This window comes from Lagenorhynchus albirostris, chromosome 15 (genome assembly GCF_949774975.1).
Source record: "Lagenorhynchus albirostris chromosome 15, mLagAlb1.1, whole genome shotgun sequence".
NCBI lineage: Eukaryota > Metazoa > Chordata > Mammalia > Artiodactyla > Delphinidae > Lagenorhynchus > Lagenorhynchus albirostris.
The window spans coordinates 64,481,918-64,508,206 of record NC_083109.1 but is presented as its reverse complement, the minus strand read 5'-3'; the positions used below and the strand labels follow the sequence as shown (position 1 = coordinate 64,508,206).

General features: G+C 47.8%; 1 protein-coding gene across 1 annotated transcript; it reads left to right on the top strand.

Annotated features, from left to right (window-relative positions):
• Positions 1-1,877: 1,877 nt before the first annotated feature.
• On the top strand, positions 1,878-25,847 carry CLEC19A (C-type lectin domain containing 19A). The gene is made up of 5 exons (XM_060125284.1): positions 1,878-1,965; positions 13,546-13,711; positions 19,769-19,862; positions 23,651-23,783; positions 25,768-25,847. The coding sequence occupies exons 1-5, from the start codon at positions 1,878-1,880 to the stop codon at positions 25,845-25,847; spliced, it is 561 nt and encodes a 186-aa protein (XP_059981267.1).
• The last annotated feature ends 442 nt before the right edge of the window (positions 25,848-26,289 follow it).

Below are 26,289 nucleotides of genomic sequence, written 5' to 3'. Positions count from 1 at the left end.
AGCTCCGAGGAGATTCCGATGCTGCTGGTCCGTGGACCACACTTGGGAATGAGCGTGTCACAAATACTTTACATGTTTCCATCCGGAGAGGGGGCATGAACCAGCTTACCCAAACCTCCAGCCATCACATATTGTATTATCAACACAGGTCATTTAGGAGGTGTATTTGCCAAATCAAAGGCTCCTCCACTTTTCAAAAGTATTTCCAGCGGCCTGTGTCTGACGACCCTCCTTTTCCCCCTGGTTCATTCACGCAGAGGGTGTTTGATTTCCATTTCCACTGCCTCTAAAGTACAGTCAGCACACCAGATGATGGGGAGTGGGGAGAAAGCCTTCCAACTTTCTTCCATTTTTATAGTTTGTATCAACTTTTTAAAAAAGTCAGTTTGGGGGAGGGCTGTTTTATAACAGACACGATGCACATCACTTATATAATAAACATATGTCATTTATAAATAAATAAGTGTGCATGCTCTGGGGGGCCTCATCACAGAGCTTTGAGACAACGGGTAGACGGGAGTTACGCCATGGCTGAAACTGGGCCTGGGCTGTGCTCGTAGCCTGAGTCAGGCCTTGGCAGGCTTTCAGCCCCATGTGGGCCGGCAAAACACGCTGCATGGGCACGAGTTTTATTCCTCACAGGCACAGCGGCAGGTGTTCCAGAGAGAAAGTGAGCGACTGGGACACGCTTGAGCCCTTGTGAATGCCAGCCACACGAAGTGTCAGGGCACCTGGCTGAGCACTTCGGGAGAGAAAGGAGGGAGTGTGCAGGGAAAGCCAGGAAAAGACCTGCACTGGATCAATGACAGTCATAGCAAAATCTGCTGTCAGGTATTCAACACCTACTACTAGCCAGCTTCTATGCTAAGTATTACAAATTATTACATTTAATCTTTGTGAGGTAGGTACTGTTATTATCCCCTATTTTATAAAGGAGGAAAGTGAGGCTCAGAGAGGCAGAGGATACACAAAGACTGATTTTTAGAGGTATCAATTCATAAATGCAGTGAGATTCCAATGAAACACCAGCGGATCTATTTTAAGTTTGAACACGCTAGAACTGTACACTAATGATAACGTTTGCCTATTTTTGGTGAACACTTCCTCTGTGTCGAGAACCTTCTACCGGCACATCCTTTAACTTCCTGCAGGAGATGACCTTGCCCTTCCTCCTCGCTGCGGGGAATCCAATGCCCTGGAGCTGGGCCGACACGTTGGGGCCCCGCTGAACCAAAGCACTGAGGCCCCGCCTGCAGGGGGAGCCCTTTCTCAGCTCCGCGTAATTGTTCCCATGTGCAAAGGAGGCCTAATTCTTGTCACATCTTCAGATTCGTAGCAGAGGCAGAAATCTCGACTTAAAATCTCCTGATCTTACACCCTGACAACGAATTTTTAGAAATTTTAAAACACAGCATGGACCCAACACATCACATCCACGGGTGAGCTCGCTTGGGCCCAGGAGCCCTCTGCCCTAGATGCTGACTTGTATTTTTACCTTCTGGTACTATTTCCTCCTAGGGCTCCGCGATGCTTTATCTGCTGTGCCAGGCGGGGACGTGCGCGCCGCTATTGTCCCATCTTACAGAGTCTCAAGGGAGGCAAGCACGTGCCCAAGGCCACTCGGTGGCTCGGAAGCAGGGCTGCGCTTCCTCTGAGTTCTCCGAAGGGGGCCGGCCAGGGGCGGCTTTCAGGCTGTCACTCTGAGCTGGCCGCGGCCGTGCAGGGAGGAAACAGGAGTCAGGGGAGGGGCGGGGGAGGAGACTGGGGTCTACCCAGTGCTCCTGAGCTCTGGGCAGGAGAGCCGTCCGGACCCGAGCTCCCACGGCAGGGCCTCTCTCCTCTGCTCAGGCCGTGAGGTGGCTTTCTCGGGGCCCAGGATGCAGAGGTGGGGACTGTGGGCCGCGGCCGTCCTGACCCTCCTCTCCGCACAGGCTTTTCCGCAAACGGACATCAATATCAGCCCAGGTGAGCACGGGGCCAGGGTCGGGAGGAGAGAAGGACACCCCGCAAATGCTTGAGCTGTCAGTGAGGCCTCGCTGCCTGGGCTGCAGGCCTGCCTGACCCAAGGAATGCTGGGGGGCCAAGCTGAGCCTCCTGACAGCCCCTCCAGCTGCTCTCCCTCCAGCTCACGCGCATTGTGCTAGGGCCAGACGCAAAGAGACCTGGTGATAAATCCCAGCTTTGCATCTTAGAAGCTGTATGACCTGGCACAAGTTTCTTAACCTCTCTGAGCCTCAGTTTCCTTCAGAAAACGGTGGTCACAGTGACACCCTCTGGGGCTACCGTGCAAGGGAGATGAGATCATCTGCGGAAAGTGCCTGGTACCACAGGAAGATCTGAAGATGGTATTTTTGTTAGGGGTTTGGCATCTGGGCTCCGCGGTCCCACCTTGGCTGTGACAGCTGTTCCCAGGGAGCTGGGCACGCAGGAGGACAGAGTTGTCCCTCTAGTGACCTCCCTGGCGGCCTGGCCCAGTGACACCCAGCTCTGCGGATATTCAGTGTCCCCGGGGATTGGGATCCATGAGCCTCGGGCATGTGGCCTCCCAGTGTCCCACTTGGAGGACGCGGGGCTTCAAATGAGCTCAATTTCTTCACCCTTGCAATAGGGAGGCTGGGGTGCTGACTCTGGGGTAGGAAGAATCCTGAGTCCTTCAGTCCCTTCTAGGTGGAAGATCTTGCCTGTCACCTCTACCAGGAGGGTTCTTCCCAAACATGGTTTAAAAGCTATAATAATAATACCAATAACAACAAGTGATACTTTTGTAGCCCTCACTATATGCCAGGCACTGTTTTAAGCCCTTTTTACATATGGATTTATTTAATCCTCACAAAAACTCTATGGCAGAGATACTGTTTCTATCCCCATTAAAATAAAACTAACACTGTAATAAAACATCTGTAAGATCCCCATAAAGCCACGTTATTGGGCAGTTACAGTGTTGAGGGGAATTTAAATAGTGGGGTGATAAGATTGAAAGATAAAATACCTGATGTCCAGGTAAATTTGAATTTCAGATAAATCATTTTTTACTGTAAGTGTCTCGCATATTGCATGGGACATACCTTATGCTAAAAATTATTTCTTGTTTATCTGAAATTCAAATTTAACTGGGAATTCTTTTTTTTTTTTTTATCTGGTAACCCTAGTGATGGGAGATAAAGGGTGGTCAGTTCATTTGGGCAAGCATCAGGGGCTCTGGTCTGCCATAAACTCTCTGAGTGTCTGTATTAGTCAGCTCGGACTGCCATAACAAAATACCGTAGACTGGGTGGCTTCAACAACAGGAAGAGTTCTGGAGGCTACAAGTCCAAGATCAAGATGCCACCTGATCCGTTACCTGGTGAGGGCCCTCTTCCTGGCTTGCAAGTAGCCACATGGTGGAGAGAGAGAGTGCTCTTGTCTCTCTTCTTCTTCTTACAAGGGCACTAATCCCATCATGGGGGCCCCATGACTCCATCTAACCCTAATCACCTCCCAAAGACCCCATGAAAACACCATCACATTGGGTGTTGGGGCTTCAACGTGGGAATCTGGGGGGCACACAAACATTTAGTCCATAACAGTGTCTTTGCCTGCTTGCTCTTGTGCCTCAATATCCTCATCCGTGCAATGGGTGAGCAGGAGAGAAGTTGGACAAAATATCCTTGAAAGATACTTGTGTGTTCCAAGATCTTGCCTTTCTGCCCAGCATAAGAGGAAAGTCCTGAGGCTGAGTTTGAGAGTGGGAGCGACGGGGAGTCCTCTTTCTCTCGCTAGCTTGTGACCATGGGACCTTTCTCTGAGCTTCAGGTTTCCTCCTGTGGAAAGTGAGGATGATAATGGTGTCCATCAAACATTTTGGGGAATCTTCAATGAGATCATGCAAGTGAAACACTTAACACATAGAAAGCACTTGAAAAATGGCTTATTACCTTACTACTTCTGTCACTGTGGTTGTTGATGTTATGATAGAATTGACCAGGAGACACAGTTTTCTTCTGTGACAAAATGCCTTCCAAAAGGAACTTCCAGACATCTAGCCCCATGCCTCAGTCCCACTCTACAGATGTGGAGACTGAGATCCCTTCCAACCCAGCAACTTTGGAGACCTCAGAGTTGGAGTTGGAAGGAAGGGTCCCGGAAATCCACTTGGCCCAATCCTTCCACAATACAGCTGTGGAAACTGAGGCCTACAGAGGCCAAATAATCTGGCCAAGGTCATCATCCATCCAGTCCAGCAGAAAGCCCAGTTCAAGCCTGAGTGGATAAATCTGCTAGAGGAAAGTGATTTCAATGCAGAAGAGAACGTGTGAGTTAAGTGTGTGTACGTGTGTCAAGTGGGTGTGTGCGTGCATGTGAGTGTGCATGTTGATGTGTGCCTAGGGAAGTCTTATCTGGGGTCTTGGTGAGCCATTGGCAGACCATGAAGGTGGGCGCACAACCACAGCCCTCCTTAGTGACAGTGGGCCTGGTTCTCCTTCCTCTCCTGCATCCCGAGCCTTTAGGTACAAAACAGAACAGGGTCGTTCCATCCTTCATCCCACTGCTCTGGACCTTTCATGAACATGCAAATATACGCAAATAGTGCAACCCAGCCATACCCTTAGATCTGCTTTGGAAACAAACCTTTAGACACTTCTGAAAGACTGGGAAGGATTTAGCCAGACTAGATCCTTTTCCTAAAACCCTTCTCTGAACCTGGCTTTGATCACTTTGGTTACGCGGATTAACAAATATTCAGTGATCAAAAGAGGGCCTGGCACCTGGTAAACGCTACATAAATATTTGCTGTTATGATTCTTCAACCATAACCATAAAAAGTTTCCTTTCCGTGGCTCCTGAGCCCAAGAACTTTCCACAGCAAAGGAAATTCTAGCAAATCGTTTTGATGCTCAGGGTCTGCTTCTGCAGGGCTTCAGGGGTGGGAAGGGAGAATCAGTCAAGTTCCATAGCCTCTTCCTCACCCCTCCAAGGAACTGGCATTGTGCACTCAGCACCAGGATTATTCCAGGGCCCAGGCTGTTTCTGTTGTAACATCTCATGTTTACTAGAACACCTACTGTAAGCCAGGCACTGGCTTCCCTGTGAAGTAGGCACTATCATCATGCCCATTTTACAGATGAGGAAACTGAGGCACAAATAGGTGAGTTTCTAACTGGAGTCATCTAACTCCAGAGTCTAAGCTCTGAGGCTGGAGCACAGAGGCTTGGGCAACTTGGTGTCCCTACTTCCTAGAGTACACCCTTCCCCACCCACCAGTCTGTATCATAGAGTCAGATCCTAGAGTACCCCAGCCTGGACACTCTAACCCATTCCCTACCCCTCCTCTATGGTCACAGAGCCCTCTGCATATTTCTAGAATGTCCCTTAGTATATGAGGACTCATTGCCATGTGTGCTATGCATTCCTCCCTCCGGACTGTGAGCAACTTGAGGGCACAGACCTCAAGCCAAATAAGCACCCAGGAGACATTGAATTATTACTTAATTACGTTGGTCTTAGTTAGCTCAGGCTGCTATCACAAAATACCACAGACTGGGAGGCTTAAACCCCAGGAGTTTATTTCTCACAGTTCTAAAGCCTGGGAACTCCGGAATTAAGGTGTTGACCAATTCAGTTCCTGGTGAGAGCTCTTTTCCTGGCTTGCACATGGCCACAGAAAGGAGAGCTCTGGTCTCTCCTCTTCTCCTAATGGCACTAACCCCATCATGGGGGTCCACCCTTATGACATCATATAACCCTAATTTCCTGAAGGCCCCAGCTCCAAATACCATCACACTGGGGGGTAGGGCTTCAACATATGAACTGGAGGGGGACACACAAACATTCAGTCCATAATGCTGTTAAATTGGGTGTTTAATATATTTGTCTTGCCAAATGAGAAAACCAAGACCAGAAAAAGATGTTTTCTGGAGGCACTGTAGTGCTTAGGAATTTTCAAGTCCATCAGACCTTAATCTCATCCTGACACTGCCACTTGCTAGCTGTGGGAGTGAGTGACTTAACATCTTTGAGCCTCGGTTTCTGCACCTATAAAATGGGGATGGTACAGATACACCTCCCAGTTTGGTCTCGATGGTTATATTAACCACGCAATGAATGGCCACTGTTATGAGCAATATAGAAAATCACCCAGTGCTGTCTCCTCTGTATCACGTGACCACAAAAGCAGCCTGGAAGGAGGGAAAGCAAAGCTGAGGCATGAGAGGCCTGGGACCAGCAGTTCTGCACCCCAGAGCCAGGGCTCACAGGGAAGGGCCCACTGAGGGTGGGATGTGTGGATCAGGGAGACAGCAGGCAATGAAGATGAATGAGACCTCCCAGTGGCCACCTTCCCAGACACTGGGAGACACTTCCGACCCCCTGGGACATCTGGGGCCCAGTAGTGACGGGCGCTGGGGAGGCCGCCAGTGTGGCCCCCAAAGCCTCCCCCTCCACTCCCAGCTGGCTCTCAAGGCTGATCTGGGCAGGAGGAGGCAGTGTAGTGTGTTTGTGGGCAGCTGGACTGGGGCCAGGGGAGCGAGCAGCCAGATCGTGTGGGAAGGTGACAATTTATTCTTTTAAAAAGAGAGAGATTAAAAAAACAAGTCCTGAACTCCGGTGGCATGTCCTCTTTCCTTAACAAGCTCAGAGCTTCCAAAGGCTTTGACTCCCACCCCAGCTGGGAGACCCTGGGGGCCTTTGGTGCTGCTAATTGAAGTAAAATACCTTGTAGTTTGGCCTCTTGGTTTCCAGAGCAACAAGCTTTGTGCATCCCTCCCCCGCTTCCACCCCTCCCCTCCGTCACCTCCAGCCTCATCCCTCCCTCAAATTCCCAGCCAGGCTGAACCTTTTGCAATTCTCCAAATGCTCCCTTCTCTCTCATGCCTCTGGGCCTTTGCACGTGCTGTGCCCTCCACTTGGAACCCTCTTCCTCTGACTCTTCCTCATCCTTCAGTTCTCAGTGGGGGGTCTCACATCACCCCCTCCAGGAAGCCTCCTGGATCTCCAAATCTGGGTTATGTGCCACTTTTAGGTGCTTCTGTGGCAACACCTTTATTTTCCCCATCCGGAAGGGGACTCACTCTGGTGTCCTGTCTTAGTCACCAGTGGACACCCTGAAGGCAGGGTTGGGGTGGCCACCAGTTCAACTAGGGAGAAAAAAGGGGCAAACAAATGACCAGTTTCCAAAATAACTTGAGCGCTGCTCCCTCAAGGTTTTGCCTGCATGACAGAAATCCATATTAATTGCATATTAATGACATTTTATTTCTGTGCTTATTTTTCTTAATGTCAGCCTCCAGAGAGTGTAAGATCCATGAGGGCAGAGGTCACCTCTGTGTAGTGTGCCACAGTATCTCCAGCACATAGCCAACTACCTGAGACCAAGTAGGTGCTCAAATAAGACTTGTTGAAGGAATAAGGGGATGAATGAAGAACCAGACCATCAAGATTGAGACAAAAGGAAATGGGCTTAAATGCAGCAGGAATCTCTAAATTAGGTCTGGAGCCATACAGCCTGGCTTCAAAACCCAGCTCTGCCACTTAGTAGCTGTGTGACCTCAGGCAAGTTACTCAACCTTTCTGTGCTTTGGTTTCTTCATCTATAAAGGGGGATGATCATGGTACCTACCTTGTAGGATGTATGAAGACCAAATGAATTGAAATGTACAAAACACCTGACACAACGCCTGGCTCAGACGGAAGTTCAGTAGGGTTGGCCCTGGTTGTAATGTCACCATCACTACCTGAGTGTCAAGCTATAAAGCTATAGAGATCTCTTCACCAGAGAGACACAAATTAGCAAAGGCTACTCTGGGTTCCAGGTTGATGAAAGTCCTTTAAGGGACTTCCCTGGTGGTCCAGCAATTAAGACTCCACGCTCCCAATGCAGGGGGTTCGGGTTCGATCTCCGGTTAGGGAACCTAGATCCTGTGTGCGGCAACTAAGAGCCTGCATGCTGCAACTAAGACCTAGCACAGACAAATAAATAAATAAATTAAAAAAAAAAAAAACAGAAAGAAAAAAGTCCTAAGTCTAATCCTTGTTTCTAAAATCCCAGAGGTAAAGGAGGTAGGGGGTTGCCAGGCAGGGTGGAGTTCATTATCATCCCAGTGCAAGCAAGTGGCTCCTTTTTGCCTCCCAGATCCTCCCAATTAAAAGCCTTTGCCTGCCCAGGTGGAAAGGGGAGTAATTGAGCAGTGACCTGTCACAGCCCTATTTTCTGGTATGTTTCACCCCAGGCATCCATAACCACCACTTGCTCAGTGGAGAAAATCAAAGGGACCAGGGGTGGGGAGAAGGGCGGGAAGGTGGGGGCTGAGATTCTCCATTGCTAACGAGCTCCCTGGTGATGCTGGTATTGCTCCAAACAGCAGTCATTGTGCTAAGTAATCTGGAAAAACAGGGTCAGTCAACTGCCTTCAGTGCTGACTTAGAAAAGTCCAGGCACGCCATCCTAGAGTCAAGATACACCAGGTTGGAGGCATCAGGGCACATGGGCGGTGCCCACACCGTTCTCACCACTGTCCCCCAAAAGGGGCAGTTGACCCCAAGAAGCAGCATTTGATTTCCTAGCATGCATTTAGTCATTCAAAACTAGTTATTGCACACCTACTATGTGCCAGGCACTGGGGAGATAGATGATCACGGCAGACCTTGTGCAGGGGGAGGCCAGACTGAACAAGAATTCACGGGGATGTGTGAAAGGAGGGATGAGGGGCTCTAGGAGCTCTTAGAGAGGCTCCTACCTCGTCTTCCCTAAAGAAGCCACCACGTGGCTGAGACTCAAAGAAGAAACTCGAATTGGCCGAAGACAGGCCAAGGGAAGTATCTGCAAAGATCTGGACACACTTTGAGAAATGGCAAGAGCTGAAGCAAATCTGGAGCATGTTGTGAGCGACAGGGGATAAGCTGCAGGGGCAGGTGGGAGCCCTGTTCCCGAGGGTGATGGGCACTCCTGGAGGGCTTCGGTGAGATGAGATCAGGGTGTTGGAAGGATCCCTCTGGATTTGGAAGGTGAGATAAGGCAGGAAGAACAGCCAATTGAGGAGGTCTCTGTGAGAGACGACGGGGAGGAAGAATGTGGAAGGGAAAGCGACAGAGACAGAAGTCGGGGAGGGAGAGGGAGGGAGGGAGGAAGACAGGAAGGAAAGAAGAAAGGAAGGAAGGGAGGAGGGAAGAAAAGGAAGAAAGAAAGGAATTGGAAAGGTGCTGGGAGATGGAATAAACAAGACTTAAAAATTGATTCGATGTGCGTAGAGGGAAAGAGAGGAGGTAAAGATGATTTGGGGCAAATATCCAACAATGCTAGACAATTCTGGTCAGTTCCAGCCAATTCTTGTCAGTTTTGTCTAATCAAAACTGTGTGTGTATGGGACTTCCCGGGTGGTCCAGTGGTTAAGATTCCACGCTTCCACTGCAGGGACACGGGTTCGATCCCTGGTCTGGAACTAAGATCTCGTATGCCGTGTGTGTGTGTGTGTGTGTGTGTGTGTGTGTGTGTGTGTGTCTGTGTATGTGTGTACACTGTGCATTTTTCTGGGGAAAGAAAGGAGCAGTAGCTTTAATCAAGACAGCTATACTATAATATTTGATATCAAATAAATCACAAAGGTAGAGCAAATGTAATGGGGTATCCTAGGTTGGATCTTGGGAACAGAAAAAGGAAAAACTGGTGAAATCTGAATAAAGCCTGTAGTTTACTGAAGAGTAAATTTATTAATTTTATTAATTATTAATTAATTTATTAAATTTATTAATTTCTTAGTTATGACAAATGTACTGTGGGAAGTTTACATCAGGGGAAACTGGATGAAGTTTATTCAGGGACTCTGTATAATATTTTTGCAACTTTTCTGTAAATCTAAATTTATTCGAAAATAAAAAGTTTATTATTTTTTTTAAGTGAAGGAAAAGAAAAAGAGATAGAGGACAACGAGGGTGGAAACTTCCAGATCAGACCTTATGGTAAATTAGAGAACAGAAAACGTCTCCACTATAGACATCCAGAAATACAGATAAACTTTACAAACATCCTTTGAAAATTAAGCTGGGCTTCCAAGAAAGTGAGGAGGGCGACCAGGGGCGGGAAACAAAGTTAGAGATGGAAACCAAAGCAGTGGGCACATGCGCGGCAGAGCACTGGGTGCGGTGTCAGCCTCCCTAATACAGAAGCTCGGGCTTCACATCCACACCAGGGAGGGAGTGATGAGACTCGGACCCTCTCACAGAGAGGAGACGCGTGAAGAGTCCCACCTTACAGGAAAGGATGCGCCGAGTGGGGAGGGGGCGGTCCTCCCTCTGTCAGAGAGATGATGAAGTTTGTCAGCTTCTTCCCAAACTCAGGGAGGAAATGCAAGACTTCCCCTCCGCAGCATCCTTTGGTGAAGTCTGTACCATTAAATTTAAACACAGTGTTCTAGCAATGCCCCGGGGCTTTTAAGCCATGGGTTTATAACAGTTATATATTTTAACTCCAAAATTAGAAAAATAACACAAACTCTACTTCTAATCGGTTGTGTGGCTGAATTTTTGTTAAAGAAACTACAGATAGGCTGAGAAATGTGGACGTTTGCTGTGATGTTTTGTGTTGCTGCCCTGTGGGGTTACTTTACATTTTGGAGTTCTGCCTTCCATCTAGGGCGAGGATTCTATTGACATTTGGGGTTAGAAAATCCTTCGCTGTGGGGCTGTCCTGGTCATTGTAGGATGTTTAGCGGCATTTCTGGCTTCTACCCGTTGGTTGCTAATAGCACCACCACTTCTATTTTTGACAACCAAGAATGTCTCTAGGCATTGTTTAATGTCCCCTGAGAATCAAAATCACCCCTGGTTGAGAACCAGTGCTCCAGGGTGATCGACTTAGGGGGGCGTGGGTTGTGGCATTTTCAGATTTAGAACTGGGACAGTCCTGGGCAAACTGGGGTGGTTACATCCCCTACTTCCATCTCTAATATGAATAGTTAGGGTGCAAAATAATTGTAGGATGGGTGAGAGTGGGGAAAGTGGTTTAGCACCAGCAAGTATCATACTCTTGGGCTAACTATTCCAGCCAACACCTGACAGACGTGGCCACGTTCTCACCAATGAGTGTCCTGGGTTACAAGTGATGGGTGGAAAGCAGATGGAAATGATTTGCTGCTTCTCATCCATGCAAAGGGGGAACTGCTCCAAAAGCAGACCCCTGGGAATGATTCAGCCGAATCTCTTTGTGTGGAAGGAATGGGCAAAAGTCCCCACAGGGAGCTCAGCAATGCCCAGCATCACAAGGGGTCCTTCAGCCCTCTCAGCATCGAGGCAATATCCTCCTAGACCAATGCTCTCAACTGAGAAAGGAGGAGACCGAAGTCCGGGGAGGGGCAGGGAACAGGGAAGGGCCGCGGTCCTGAGCCCCCTAACTCCATAAGCAAGAGTTCTCTCGCTTTGCCATGTAAGGGAGGGTTAAGAGAGCCAATTCCGAACCAGCTGGCTCCAGTTTGGATACTGGCGCACACTGAAAGACGGTTGGCCGGGACTGGTGGGGAGGGGTGGGACAAGGCAGGACTGACCAGCGCAGCTGCCTAGGATGGGGGAAGGGCTGGTTCTGATCAAACAGGAAAGCCCAATGGCTCTCATCAGGGACAGGTAGCCCAGATGGAAGCTGCCTGCTTAGCATAGCTCTATTTTTTTTTAAAGCTTTATTTATTTATTTAAAGTAAATTCTATCTATTTATTTATTTGGCTGCCTCAGGTCTTAGTTGCGGTACGCGGGATCTTCATTGCGGCACGCGGGATCTTTCGTTGTGGCACGCGGGCTTAGTTGCCCCGCGGCATGTGGGATCTTAGTTCCCCGACCAGGGATCAAACCCTCATCCCCTGCATTGGAAGGCGGATTCTCAACCACTGGACCACCAGGGAAGTCCCAGCATAGCTCTAGTGACTAAAGCAACTGTCCCATTCCTTCCCCAGAAAAATTCATATAGATGCGTGTGTGTGCACATACATGCATACAAACTTTTGATTTTGCATTTAATTTCGAGGGATTCACTGGACCCCTGAAGCCCATTAACCTCAGTGATGAAACCCTGAGCTGATCGTTAATAATCATACTATTATGGAGCATGCGTACATGCCAAGCACTCGGTGACTTTATTTGACCCAATTAGTTGGCCTAGCAACCTGATGAAGTAGGGGCTAACACATGATTAACCATGCTCAGCCCTATTGGTTTCCCATGATGAAGTATCATGTGCATTTTAAAATCAAAGACTTTGGTGTCAGGAGACCTGGGTTCAAATCCCTACTCTGCCTACTACCAGCAGGATGATCTTGGGCAAGTCACTTAACCTGTCTAAGTCTCAGTTTCCCTCTACGTGCTTGACACATCATAAATGCTCAGTAAAGGTGGTCCACTACTTCCTTATTCATGAGCCCAGCCAGCTATTACAGTGGCTTTGAAGGCAAGATTTCACACCCCTGGGCATCACAAAAGGGACCCCAAAGATCTTCTAGTCGGACAGCTGAGAAGGGAAGGAATGTACCAGCATCACATGGCATGTCAGGCGCAGAGCTGGAGCTGGGACCCGGGCTTCTGGATCCCAGTCTAACAAGTTCACCACTGCCCGGTGCCTGCTCTCACAGATGAGCCACCCAGCTGAGTTCCAGGCAGGTTCTCAGCATGCCTTTCTCCCCCAGTCAGTCATCTTCAATCGTGGTTTCCAAAAAAAGTATATGCTAAGAGGTCTCCAGAGGGGCTGAGACTTTGGAGAACTTTAGTGTCTCAAACATGGGGTTTTTGTTTGTCCCTTTTCAGAATTAAGAACACATCCTGAACCCCAGTAGTTCCACAGGCTAAAGATATAAGTAGTCTTGCCTACAGTAGGGAAATATACACCTTGGCCAGACAGCCCAGAAGTGCAGATTGAAATAAGATGCCATTTTTTTGCTTATAAAATTTGCAAAGATTGCCATTAAAGTGGTAACACTCAGCGCAGGCAAGGGCGCTGTGAGATGGGCACTCTCAGACATCACCGTGGGAGTATAAATTGCTTTCAGGAGGTAATTTAGCAAATTGTTTCAAAGCCTTAAAAATCTATCCCCAGAAAATCATCAGAAATGCTGCAAAAGCTTTATGCGCAAGGCTTTTCATCTCAGGGTTATTTCTAATTGTTTTTTAAAAAGAGAAAACAATCTAATTATCCCAAAATTGGGGAATGATTAAATAAACTCTAGTGGGGCCACTAGGGAATATTAAAGAGCTATTTGAAACAACGTTTACAAAAATTTATAATGACATGAGGGGAAATGCTTATACTCCTAATTTTTAGAAATCAGAATACTGACAGGGGTGTATGGTCAATAAAATCACAATTGCATTTTTAAAAAAAATCTTTGCATTCAACATGACAAGAAGAAAAACACTCTAATGTAGTAACGTTTTCCAAGGATTCTATAATGAGCACATATTACTTTTATTATTTTGTAAACTTTAGGTATGCGTTAATCATAAGGCGACACTTTTTACTTTCATTCTTAAAAAGATGTCATAGCATCAACGTTTGCACGGACAAGCTTCTTCCCAATCCGTATTCTCTCTGCCCCCAGCCATGCCAGAGCTGCCCCAGGCTTCCCTGTGCCCACTGTTCTGGATGGAGTTCAAAGGCCACTGCTATAGATTTTTCCCTCTCAATAAGACCTGGGCTGAGGCTGACTTCTACTGCTCTGAGTTCTCCATCGGCAGGAAGTCCGCCAAACTGGCCTCCATCCACAGGTGAGTGGACTCCTCTGTCCTCTGTAGCCCAACCAAACACCCCCTCTGGAAAGGGGTGTGGGGAATGGTGTGTCCCACTGGTGTTTCTCTTTGGTAATTGCAGCTTTTATTCAGCCCAATTTCTCATTGAAACTGGCCTTGGCAGTAGAGGACAAAGCATTCAGCAAGGGTAGCAAACAGCAGCTGGAAGGTCCATTTTTATAAGTGCCGATCTTGTGCTGTGCCCTGTTCTGTATCGCAGGGGGTTTGACCCTATGATATAACTCACATAATATGTATGTAAAGAACATAACATAGGACATAATAACTGATATTTATTTGCTAAGAGTTTATAAGCATCAAGTTCCCGCAAACCATATGAGGTAAGTATCCTCATTTCACAGATACGGAACCTGAGGCTCAAAGAAGGTAACTTGCTATAAAGTGGTGGAGCTGGGATTTGAACCTGAGCAGTTGGGTTCCATAGCCCACCCACCAAACCCTCCTTCAGTGTTCCTCCATGCCTCCTAAGCCCCAGCCGTGCTCACCATCTCGAAGTTCTCCAAAGTGGTCCAGCCCATTTACGCCTGCATACTTTGCACATTCTGTTCCCTCCACTGGGAATTCCCACCCCTATCTTTTCCTCCAGGGAGACACTTCCTTAACCTTCCAGACTCAGTTCTGCCATCTTTCCACCGAAGTCGCCCCTGACTCAATGGCACCTGACTGCACCCACCACCCACCTCTCAGGAGCACTTTCTTCATCACTTTAGTGACTTCTTTTCACATCTGTCTTCCTTGCTGATTCATGGGTTCTTTGAAGCCAGCTGTGATGTGTTCCATTGCCACTAAACTACACATTTACAATCTTACCTCATTTTTCAAGAATCTCAGAGACTTGAAGTTACAATGACGGTTGCTTCTTTATGCTTTACAGTCACTGAGTTTTGTTAAGAGTGGGGAAGGGGTCCTCAATCTTAGTTTCCAGAGAAGTCTTGAATCCTTGCATCAACTCATCCAGCAGATTTATTGAGCACCTACTGCATCCTTGGTGGTGCTGAAGAATATAGTGAGGTAGTCAGGGTCTGACCAGGAAAACAGGAAGCACTACAAACATTTAACACAGAGAGAATTTCATACATACACAAGTGATGGACTCTGAGAACTTAAAGAAGCAGTAGTGTATCTAGAGATTAACACTAGCAGGAAGCCAACTCCACCCCTAACTGGAGGGCGGGCCAGTCCTATGGGAGCTAGAGCCACAGAAGGCAGGCAGCCCCTGCCAGCACCTCCCCAGGCAGAGAGGGAAAGATATACCCTGGCTTCTCTCTCCCTCCCATCCTTCCCATCAGTGCCTCCCGTCACATGGAGGGCAGCTGACATGGAAGCCTGGGAAAGGCGATCTTCGGGGGTCAAATCCCCTGTGATACAGAGCACAGCACGTGACTGGCATTTATAGAGATGGATAAAATAAGTTCTCAAAAATAACCAGCCTATAGAGGAAAATGAAATATATGTAATAAACAGTAAATTTAAAAGTGATTCCAAATGAAGATTTCCCTTTGGCCAGTCCGCAGGAAGGACGGCTCAGCCTGCCTCATGGTGCTTGTAATCTATCCCTTGGTTTAATAGGCATTAGAAAGGATTCCAGGCAAATTCAGGGGTTTTCCAACAGCCCCTGACCCAGATCCCGTTCCTTTCTGCCTAAACTTACCTCCTTCCTCTCTTCTCAAGTCCTGATATCCCTCTTTTTCTCTCTTATACTAATGTTTCCCAAATGTTATACCAGCATTTCCTCTCGTATACAGGTAGTTTTCCACTTTGGTATATAATAGAATACTTTCCCAAAAACATGTAGAAAAGTTGAATTTGCACAACGCATTCATCTGTTATAAGTTCAGTTCCCATAAAGCCAGACAATATTATAAAATCTCTAATTACATCTTGTCTTTGAGACACAATCCAATTTTCTAATTCTGGCATTTTTTCATGCTTTGTAATTTTGTTCTTTTCCTTCATAATTAAGCACGCTATCAACTTATGTTCATCCAGCAACTGATAAAAGTGTAAGGTTTTCATACTTTCAGCTTACCTAATAATTTCCATCTTTGCTTCAAGTGACAGTTGAATTGAATTAAGTTCATTTGATCTCTGCTTACTACTTGCAGTAGCACCTTGGGCCTTTCTATGTCCCAGTTATTTTGAACAGATATGGGGAAAATGCAATAAACTATTGAAATAGTTTCCTGAGCAGGTGCTGCTGAACAAAGATGGCACTAGTGCTAAAATGGCTGGGCAGCCACTCCCCCAGATGACCGCTCACCATGCATGTTCAGCAGTTGCTGTAGGACACCCCAAATTGCGCATGAGGGGCACTTGGGGATGCCAGTGCCTCACTGAGTAGGACCAATGGCAAAGACCCATTGGACTGGAGAGCACTTTGTCCCCAGAAATCTACCACTCTGATATTAGACAGAACACACTGTCTTGGAACATTGGCACTGAGTAGAGCCTGGTGATGGTGTGAGATAAGATGTCAAATAGAAAAAAGGTGTCGTGTGGGTCCGTGTTGGTCTCTCTCTTTGGGGAGACCCGCCCATCAGAAATAGAAAACTAAACCAACCAGCCTGCCCTGGGGAGCATGGAAACTTTGTGCTACAGGTGGGCAAGAATTGGATAGAGGGTGCTCATGGAAGGTTTCCTGGAAGAACTAGTGCTGGATCAAGATCTTGAAGGCTTGGGAAGCTTAGGGAATGGGGGCAGCAGATGTTCTAAAGGAAGAAACCTGTGCAATGTTATGTGCATTGATTGAGGGCATTAGAGTCAGTCAGCCCTAAGCTAGTCCCCACTCCACCGCTTCCCACCTGGGCGACCTCGCCCAAGTCCCATAAACTCTCTGAGCCTGAGTCCTCAGCTGGGAAATAGAAGTAGTCACACTGACTTTAAGGTTGAGGGGCTTTAGAGGAGATAAAAATGGATCTGAAGTTCTTACACAAGTGCTCGGGTAACTCAATGCTCCGTGGTGGGAGCTGTTATTCTTTTTATTAATTATAATTACGAGTGTCTCAAGAGGTCAGTGCTTACTTAGCGTGCGCACGTCAGATCATCTTTCGGAGGGCAAGTAAGCCTTGACTCACCCACCCTGTTTCCTTTCCATTGCCTCTAATAACATCTGTCTTCGTCCATTTAGGCTGCTATAACAAAAATATCACAGACCGGGCGGCTGATAGACAATAGAAATCCATTTCTCACCGTTCTAGAGGCTGGAGTCCAAGATCAGGGCTCCGTCACGGTCAGGTTCTGGTGAGGGCTCACTCCCTGGCTTACAGATGGTCATCTTCGTGCTGAGTCCTCACATGGCAGAAGCGGCAAGGGATCTCTCTGGGGCCTCTTTTATAAGGGCGTTAGTCCCATTCACAGGGCTCCACTTTCATGAACTAATCACCCCCAAGGGCCCCCACCTCCTAACACCATCACATTAGGGGTTAGGATTTCGACATATGAATTGTGGGGGCAGGGGACTAGCATTCAGTTCATAACAATATTTGTTTAACAATGCCCGGCATGTGACTGCCTAGAGCACTGCGTTGAGAAGGATTCTGAGAGCCAGAATTCTGGGTGCTTCTGGGATGGATTAAGAATGTCTTCCACAAACACAAAATTAAGGAGAGTTAGCTCTGTGTGCTTTGACTTGCCACCAGCGTCTCAAGCAAAAGGAAATCTATTGGTGGGTGTTCTAGACAAGGTGGCAGCCTGTAGAGAGCGGTCATTTAGAACAGTGTCTCCAACCTTTTTGGCACCAGGGACCAGTTTCGTGGAAGATGATTTTTCCGCGGACCAGGGCGGGGGTTGCGGGGGTGATGGTTCGGGCGGTAATGCGGGCGATGGGAAGCGGCAGATGAAGCTTTGCTCGCTGGCCCGCCGCTCACCTCCTGCTGTGCAGCCCGGTTCCTAACAGGCAGCGGACTGCTACTGGTCCACGGCCCGGGGGTTGGAGACCCCAGATTTAGAAGACGCCAGTGGGAGCAGATATACACCGTTGTAACGTAAAGCGTACCTCAACATAGTCCTGTTTTTTGTTTTGTTTTGTTTTGTTTTGTTTGCGGTACGCGGGCCTCTCACTGTTGTGGCCTCTCCCGTTGCGGAGCACAGGCTCCGGACGCGCAGGCTCAGCGGCCATGGCTCACGGGCCCAGCCGCTCCATGGCATGTGGGATCTTCCTGGACCGGGGCACGAACCCGTGTCCCCTGCATTGGCAGGCGGACTCTCAACCACTGCGCCACCAGGGAAGCCCCATAGTCCTGTTTTGAAGTGAGTTATTGGTTAGGTGTTTGTTAGGTCTGGGGCTGATTATTACTACGTAATGACTTCTTCAACACACCAATGTTCACCTTTTAGTGTCATGTGGAAGCCAAAAATGTGGAATCCCTTGTCCAGTGGGATCTGTCCCTCTGAGTCTGTGAGCTGCTTGAGTGAACTGTGCCTGTTAGTTGTTCGTTTTCTGTCACATCCCTTGCCCACCCTTCTCATCTCTGCAAATGACACTCCCCAGGTTCATGGATATTGGGGCACTAGGTGAGTGGTTACCTTGGCCCCCCCTCCAGGGCCTCCAATGCAGCAGCTCCAAGTATCATGTCCACACACAGCTACAACCCCAGGAAGGGAGGCAGTGGTGGAAACTGGGACCTTTTCCACACACCACTCTCCATTTATAGGGGAGGAGAATGTTCCCAAGACGTCCTCTACCAATTCCCCCATATATCTAATTGGCTGAACTTGGTCAGATGGCCAATGTTAGCTGCAAAGGAGGCTGAGAAAGTGAAATCTGGCCTTCCTAAATTTGGTTGTAGGCAACGGGCAAAAGGATTAGGAATGACCGTGAGGCAGGTAACCTGTAGCATCTGCCGCTGTGCCTGCTTGATGTGAGGATGAAATGAGTTCATGTATATAAAACATTCGGCATAGTACCTGGCATGAAATCAGTGCTCAAGAAACATTTTAATGACCTGAAGAAAAAAATCACTGTGTTCCTATCTATCTGTCTGTCTATCTATCCATTCATCCATCCCTATTTCTCTGTTGTTTTTGGCAGCAGACTGCCTCCAGGGTCCTCCATCAATTTCTTTTGTTGGGTGAATTACTTTATAAGCTCTTTAAAATAGGAGGTGAGAATCCCCCAAGAAGACAGCAATGCCTTCTGCTATGGTTTGAATGTTTGTGTGCCCCCCAAGATTCATATGTTGAAATCCTAATGCCCAATGTGATGGTATTAGGAGATGGGGCCTTGGGGAAATGCTTAAGTTCTGAGGGTGAAGCCCTGATGAATAAGGTTAGTGCCCTTATAAAAGAGGCCCCACAGAGCTCCCCTGCCCCCTTCTGCCATATGGGGGCACAGCAGAAGTCTGCACCCAGGAGGGGCCCTCACCTGACCATGCTGGTACCCTGATTTTTCACTTCCCAGCCTCCAGAACTGTGAGAAATAAATTCCTGTAGTTCATAAGCTACCCAGTATGGGGTATTTTGTTGTAGCAGCCTGAATGGCCTAAGATACCTGCTGAAGAGGGTGGACTGATAATTGCAGGATTTGGTTTTGCTGAGTCGTCTATGCAGGTTCAGGCCTCGAGCTGAATTTTCCAGCAAAACAAAAGATTTTGAAGATGTTCTGTGAGAAAGGATTAGGAGAGAGGAGGCTGTGTAAGGACTGGCGCCGTAAGGAGGGCTTTTGAGAAAGACCAGAAACATCCAGTGGAGATTTTCGTTATTTGATGTGTACAATGCAAAGTCAGCTCCTTTCTTTGTGTCTTCAATGTAATCCACCTTGTTTGCTAGTGTTCTTACGTTTCTAGGATGAGTAACAGTGTGTGCTGAGTCCTGCTTTGGACCAAATCCAGAGATGCCCCTGAGAGGACAGCCCACATGCGTGCCTTAGTTTAAAAAGGAAAAAGAGAAAGCAGGACCGCATCACATCCTCTATTTACTTTGGTCTGGGAGGGCTAACGAAGACTTCTGTCCATTTTCAACTCAATCCTATGGCAAGAGGCGATGAGTAACAGGCTACCGGGTTTCTTACCTTCGCAGCTGGGAGGAGAATGTCTTTGTGTATGACCTCGTGAACAGCTGTGTTCCTGGGATCCCAGCTGACATCTGGACAGGGCTTCACGATCACAGGCAGGTGAGGAAGTGCTGACCGTCAAGCCCTTTTGGAAGTTCCAGCCAAGATTCCATTTTGATTTAACCAGCCTTTCACATGGAACCTGGGTTCCAGGTCACTGCTATGTGCCCAGCACACAGAAAGATCAGACACGAGGATGCCCCAGTTAGAATATGATAATTGTTGTGAAAGAGGGTATTATGGGAACATATTGGATGGCCAGGGACGGCCTCTGTTTAGGTTTGGGTTCTCCAAAAAGCAGACACAAAAACGTGATTGCATGGGTAAGAGGCTTTTGAGGGAAAACATTGGCGAAGGAAAAAAGACGGGAGGGTTGAAGAGGCAGGGAAGACCTTCAGGCCATGATGTGGGTCTGAGCCCTGTGAAAGAAGAGGGGGAGGGAACGGCTGAGCGGGGAGAGCCTTAGATCACAGCTCACCCTGGAAAGTCTTAGCTAAGCCAGTGGGGTGTCCCCAGGCAAAGGATGCCCATTCCAGGAGTCCCACCTTGGGCAGGAGGAAGCCAGCACTAATACCCCTGACATGCTAAGTCACTAACTGGGAACAGCATGGAGGAAGCACAGTCTCACTGTGAATACAGTGCTGGGTCCGAGGGGCTTTCAGTCAGCCATGCTCCCTCCGCTGGTCCTCCTGAAGGAGCTCTGAGCAGTGCACGTCTACAGCTGCTACAGCCTCCCTGGGTCAGAGATATTTAAGCTAACGTCTAGTGGATAAATAGGAACCAGCCAGAGGAAGAGCATTCCAGGTACAGGGCACAGCATGGGCCAAGGTCCTGAGGTGGGAGAGATCACGGCACACTCAAGGACATTAAAGACTAGTGTGCCTGGGATGCAGGGTGGCGCAGGGGTGAGTGGAATAACGGTGGAGAATAAGGCCAAAGAGGCTGGCTTGGGCCAGATCTCATACCTGGCAATATCACGGCACACTCCACCTGGAGATTTGGTCTCCACACTTTCCATGGACAAGTTGTATCCTGAGCGTCTCTCCTGCATGGATGCCTCCAGCCCTGCCCCAGATAGGGCTCCAGTTCCAGCTCCTGTTCTGCCACGTACTGGATGGTAGGTGACTGGGACTTTTTTTTTTTTTTTTGCATCTCTGAGCTTCAGTTTCCTCAGCTGTAAAATGGGATGACAATAATAGTGCCTGGTTGTAAAAAGTAAATGGGCCAAGGTATGTAAAGGGCTTAGCCTGTGCTCAGCACACTGTGAGAGCTCATTAAGGGTGGTTGAAGTTGCTGTCAAAGTAGCAGAAGTGGGACTTCCCTGGTGGTCCATTGGCTAAGACTCCGCGCTCCCAATGCAGGGGGCCTGGGTTTTGATCCCTGGTCAGGGAACTAGATCCCGCATGTATGCTGCAACTAAAAGCCTGCATGCCACAGCTAAAAGATTCTGCATGCCACAACTAAAGATCCTGCATGCCGCAGTGAAGATCCCGCGTGCCACAACTAAGACCTGGTGCAGCCAAATAAACAAATATTAAAAAAAAAAAAAGTAGCAGAAGTATCGATAGTGGCCAGACTCAGTATAGATACTTTTAAAAATCAATAGAATTCATCTGCCAAAAACTTGTATAGAAGTTGTAACATGAAAAAACCAAAATGTCCCATTATAATAGTAACTTTAAAATTGGCTTATGAGTTCCTTAACTTAGAGTTAAGGAACTTGTATAACAAGACCTAAGAATAATAATAACAAATGATACAGTAAAAGGACTTGTTTTTGTTTGTTTGTTTGTTTTCTTTTTTGCGGTACGCGGGCCTCTCACTGCTGTGGCCTCCCCCGCCGCGGAGCACAGGCTCCAGACACGCAGGCTCAACGGCCATGGCTCACGGGCCCAGCCGCTCCGCGGCATGTGGGGTCTTCCTGGACCAGGGCACGAACCCTCGTCCCCTGCATCGGCAGGCGGACTCTCAACCACTGCGCCACCAGGGAAGCCCAGGACTTCTTTTTATAGTTTTCAAGCCTAGGCACCGCATGCCAGGCACTAGCTAAGTCTCTTAATGCTTTTAATTCATTCACTTCTCTCAATACTTCTCTGAGGGAAATATTAGCTCTATTTTATAGTTGTGGAAACTGAGGCTCAGAGAAGTTAAGTAACTTGTCCAGATTGCAGAGCTAGGAAGTAGACGGAGCTGGAATCCCAGGCTCTAGTCTCTCCCAGAAGGAGCATGCAGTCCATTACATGACATGGCCTCCAAAATCATCAGTGCTTTGGGAGACACTTCTCTAAAAACTTGAATAAATGGAGAAATGACTTTTGTTCCAGGACATTGCAAAGAAGTAGTTCTTTCCATAGTTAATTTGCACATTTCTTTTTTTTTTTTTTTTGTGGTATGCGGGCCTCTCACTGTTGTGGCCTCTCCCGTTGCGGAGCACAGGCTCCGGACGCGCAGGCTCATTGGCCATGGCTCACGGGCCCAGCCGCTCCGCGGCATGTGGGATCTTCCCGGACCGGGGCACGAACCTGCGTCCCCTGCATCGGCAGGCAGACTCCCAACCACTGCGCCACCAGAGAAGCCCTAGGTTTTTTCTTTTTTTTTTTTTTTTTTAATTTGCACATTTATTGCAACACCTGTCAAATTCCCAGCAAGACTTTTCTTGTAATTGGACAGACTAGTTCCACAGCAGGCAAGAAAAATACACACTATTTGGACAGAAAGAAAAGAGATGAAGGGTGACTCGCACCCACTGGTAAAAAACATTTTCTTTTTAATATGGTAGTTAGGGTCTCGAGTGCTGGAGTCAGATAGACCCGGGTTTGAATCCTAGCACTAATGCTTTATTAACTGTGTGAATTTGGGTAGACTAATCTGAGCCTCAGTTTTCTCGTCTGTAAAATGGAGATACAACGCCTGCTTTGCAGGATGGTGAGGATAAAATGAGTAAAGCACACCTGGCATGGTACGTAATAAGCCCTCAACAAACGGCGGCTTGTAATGTTACCAGCCAGAGCCAGAACCACACTCCAGGTTGGCTGCTCATTGCTCAAAAGACAATGCTCGAGAGACAGGGTTGGTAGAACAAGAAAGATGCTTTATTCCAGAAGCCGGCAACCTGGGGAGATGACGGACTCGCATCCCCCAAACCATCTCCCGGTTGCTGGTTAGGAGACAAAGGTTTTAAAGGGGAGTTTCAGGGGTGCACAGGCAGGGGGGCTACGAGCAGAACAGCACAGCCAGCTCCGACAGTCACCTCGAAACTGGTCATGCGGTGGTTGGATCAGCATCATCTTGATTGTTTTAAGCATAATCTTCAACTCCAGGATCAGTTTGTTCTCACTTCCTTGAGGCCAGTTCTTGGCCCTGAGCTAGCCATAGATTCAGTACTGCTGAAGACGGAGCAGCTTACGTCATGGCTACAGTCTGGTCATCAGGCAGTTAGCTTTTTCCCTCTGGCAGCAGTCATAATATCTGCAAAACTACTCAGGAATGTACATAGGACACTGTGATCTGTATCTTTCAGGAAGGAGCTAAAGATTCTGTGACTCTAGTGTCCTAATCATTAGCTGTTTGAGCCTGCTTTTTTTGTGACTCAGGGAAGGTCTGGGAGACTATAGCTTTTCTGCAAACAAGAGGCGGGGACATGGAGGGGCTTTTGTACCTGGGAGGGCCCTGTGGGGTCCTGCTCAGTTTCAGTAATGGTGGTTAATAATAGTATATCAGATAAAAGTGAGGGCTTCTGCACTGTTAGATATGGAGGTATTAGAATGTTACCCCAAGCTGGAGCTGGCTCAAATGCCTGACCTTTCTCTCCTTGGCTTGCTTCCTTTCCTCTGGGTGCAACCCCCCAGGAAGGGCAGTTTGAATGGACAGACGGCTCATCCTATGACTATAGCTACTGGGATGGGAGCCAGCCGGACGATGGCATCCACGCAGACCCAGAAGAGGAGGATTGCGTGCAAATATGGTACCGACCCACCAGCGGTGGGTGCCCTCGAGACCAGGGCTCTTGCAGGGGTGCTGGGGAGGTGCCAGGGGTAGCCAGGAAACTGTGAATTATTCAACACCTTGGAGAGTGACCAGAGGTCACTGGGGGGTGGGGGTGGGGTGTTAGGGGCGTGGCAGTTCCCTATGGTGGATGCATTTTTTGTTTGTTTTTTTCTTGTTTTTCTCTCTTTCTTTTTTAGCTTTTTTTTTAACATCTTTATTGGAGTATAATTGCTTTACAATGGTGTGTTAGTTTCTGCTTTATAACAAAGTGAATCAGTTATACATATACATATGTTCCCATATCTCTTCCCTCTTGTGTCTCCCTCCCTCCCACCCTCCCTATCCCACCCCTCTAGGTGGTCACAAAGCACCGAGCTGATCTCCCTGTGCTATGCAGCTGCTTCCCACTAGCTATCTGGTTTACATTTGGTAGTGTACATATGGCCATGCCACTCTCTCACTTCGTCCCAGCTTACCCTTCCCCTCCCGGTGTCCTCAAGTCCATTCTCTACGTCTGCATCTTTATTCCTGTCCTGCCCCTAGGTTCTTCAGAAACTTGTTTTTTTTTTTTAAATTCCATATATATGTGTTAGCATACAGTATTTGTCTTTCTCTTTCTGACTTACTTCACTCTGTATGACAGACTCTAGGTCTATCCACCTCATTACAAATAGCTCAATTTCGTTTCTTTTTATGGCTGAGTAATATTCCATTGTATACATGTGCCACATCTTCTTTATCCATTCATCCGATGATGGACACTTAGGTTGTTTCCATCTCTGGGCTATTGTAAATAGAGCTGCAGTGAACATCTTGGTACATGACTCTTTTTGAATTATGGTTTTCTCAGGGTATATGCCCGGTTTAAACAATGTTTAATGGTGCGTTGTTGACGTGCAAACTGTGATTTGGATGAAAAGACATTAGAGATAGAAGCATGAAAAAAAGAAACTTGTATAGAGACCAAAGGATGGTGCTTTTATGTCATCTCACCAATGCACCAGAGGTGGCTCGTGCTCCTGGACATTAGAACGAAGGGATGCCTGGAGGAGCGCCCAGGTGTAGTAGTGAAAAGAGTACCCAGATGGGTACAAGTACTGGCCCTGTTGCTTTCTAGTTCTGTGCCCTTGCAGGCAATTACTTATTCTCTCTGAGATTCCCTTTTCTCTTCTGTAAAAGGGGTTTAATAATCGTTGCTACCCACAGGGCTGTTCTGAGCATTGAAGGAGATATAGTTGATACAGCACAGTGGTAAGAGCATGGACTCTGGAGCTGAATGTCCTTGTCTGAACCCCAGCTCAACCACTTATGAACTGTGTAGCCCAAAGTAAGTGCCTTAACCTCTTGGTGCCTCAGATTCTTCATCTGCAAAATGGGGCTAATGACACAACTCACAGGGTTGATGTGAAGGAAAAAGAAGATACGAGACATAAAGTGACTGCAATGGTTTGCATGTGGTATCAGCAATCACCACCATCATCGTGAACAACAACGTCACTGCTCACACCAACCTTAAGAAGTAAAAATTATTAATATTTCCATTTTGCAGATGAAGAAATCAAGACTCAGAGAAGTTAAGTGATTTATTCAAGTTTGTCCAGCAAGCAGATATGGAGCTGGGTTTCAAACCTATATCTACTCCAGATGCAAGTGCTGAACTGCTGCCATTCCTACTTCGCTCCTTTTTCTTTTTCTGATTACGGGAGGGAGGCATGGCACAGCGACTTGCTATCCTGGGAGCCAGAGCTGGGCCAAGCCTCTGGGTGACGCTTGCCCTGTTCCTCCACAGTGACAAGTCAACACTAGCCTTATGAGAGAGTAAGGCTGGACAGCAGCCTCATTAAGCATCTGCGAGAAAGGAATGCCAGTGGAGACACCAGGCCTACGGGAGAGGACTTTTACTCTGGTGGGATGGCGGGGTGACTTTTACTGTGATGGATGGACCTTCACGCAGAGTCTCTGCTTTTTCCCGTCACAGCTCTGAGGTCATGGAATGATAACACCTGCAGCCGAAAGTTCCCCTTTGTCTGCAAGATCGCAGCTCTGACCATTCACTGATCCAGTCTCGCCCTCTCGGAGCAAGCCCAACACCAGCATCGACTTGTAGATGTACCTAATGTAAAGTCGACACTCAATAAATGTAAAACGCACAGAGGAGACAAATCTCCCAGACAGAGATTTTATACAAGCAAATCTTAAGATACAGAGTGATCACTTGGTGACGAGTGACAGGAAAACCGACTCAGCTGGCTTTATAAATAAAGGATGGTGCATTTATTGGTCCAAGTAGTAACAGTCCAGGGCTTGTTCTAGATTGAGTTGAATCTCACTGGCCTGGCTCAGGGCACATGCCCATTCTTGAAGCAGTCTCTTTGGCATGTGCTGGTCGGCTAGACCCTGCTTAGATGCACATGGCTGGGCAGGAGGGGTGGGGTCAACATCACCCGAACCACATCGGCCCAAGGAGGAAGGTGGTTCCCTAAGGAAAAGGAAAATACCA

Bases quoted from the DNA above. Each gene is read 5' to 3' on its own strand.
- CLEC19A (XM_060125284.1), top strand. From the start codon at position 1,878: ATGCAGAGGTGGGGACTGTGGGCCGCGGCCGTCCTGACCCTCCTCTCC. The intron at 19,863-23,650 runs GTGAGGAAGTGC...GCAACCCCCCAG, and splicing joins GGCTTCACGATCACAGGCAG to GAAGGGCAGTTTGAATGGAC. The intron at 23,784-25,767 runs GTGGGTGCCCTC...TTCCCGTCACAG, and splicing joins ATGGTACCGACCCACCAGCG to CTCTGAGGTCATGGAATGAT.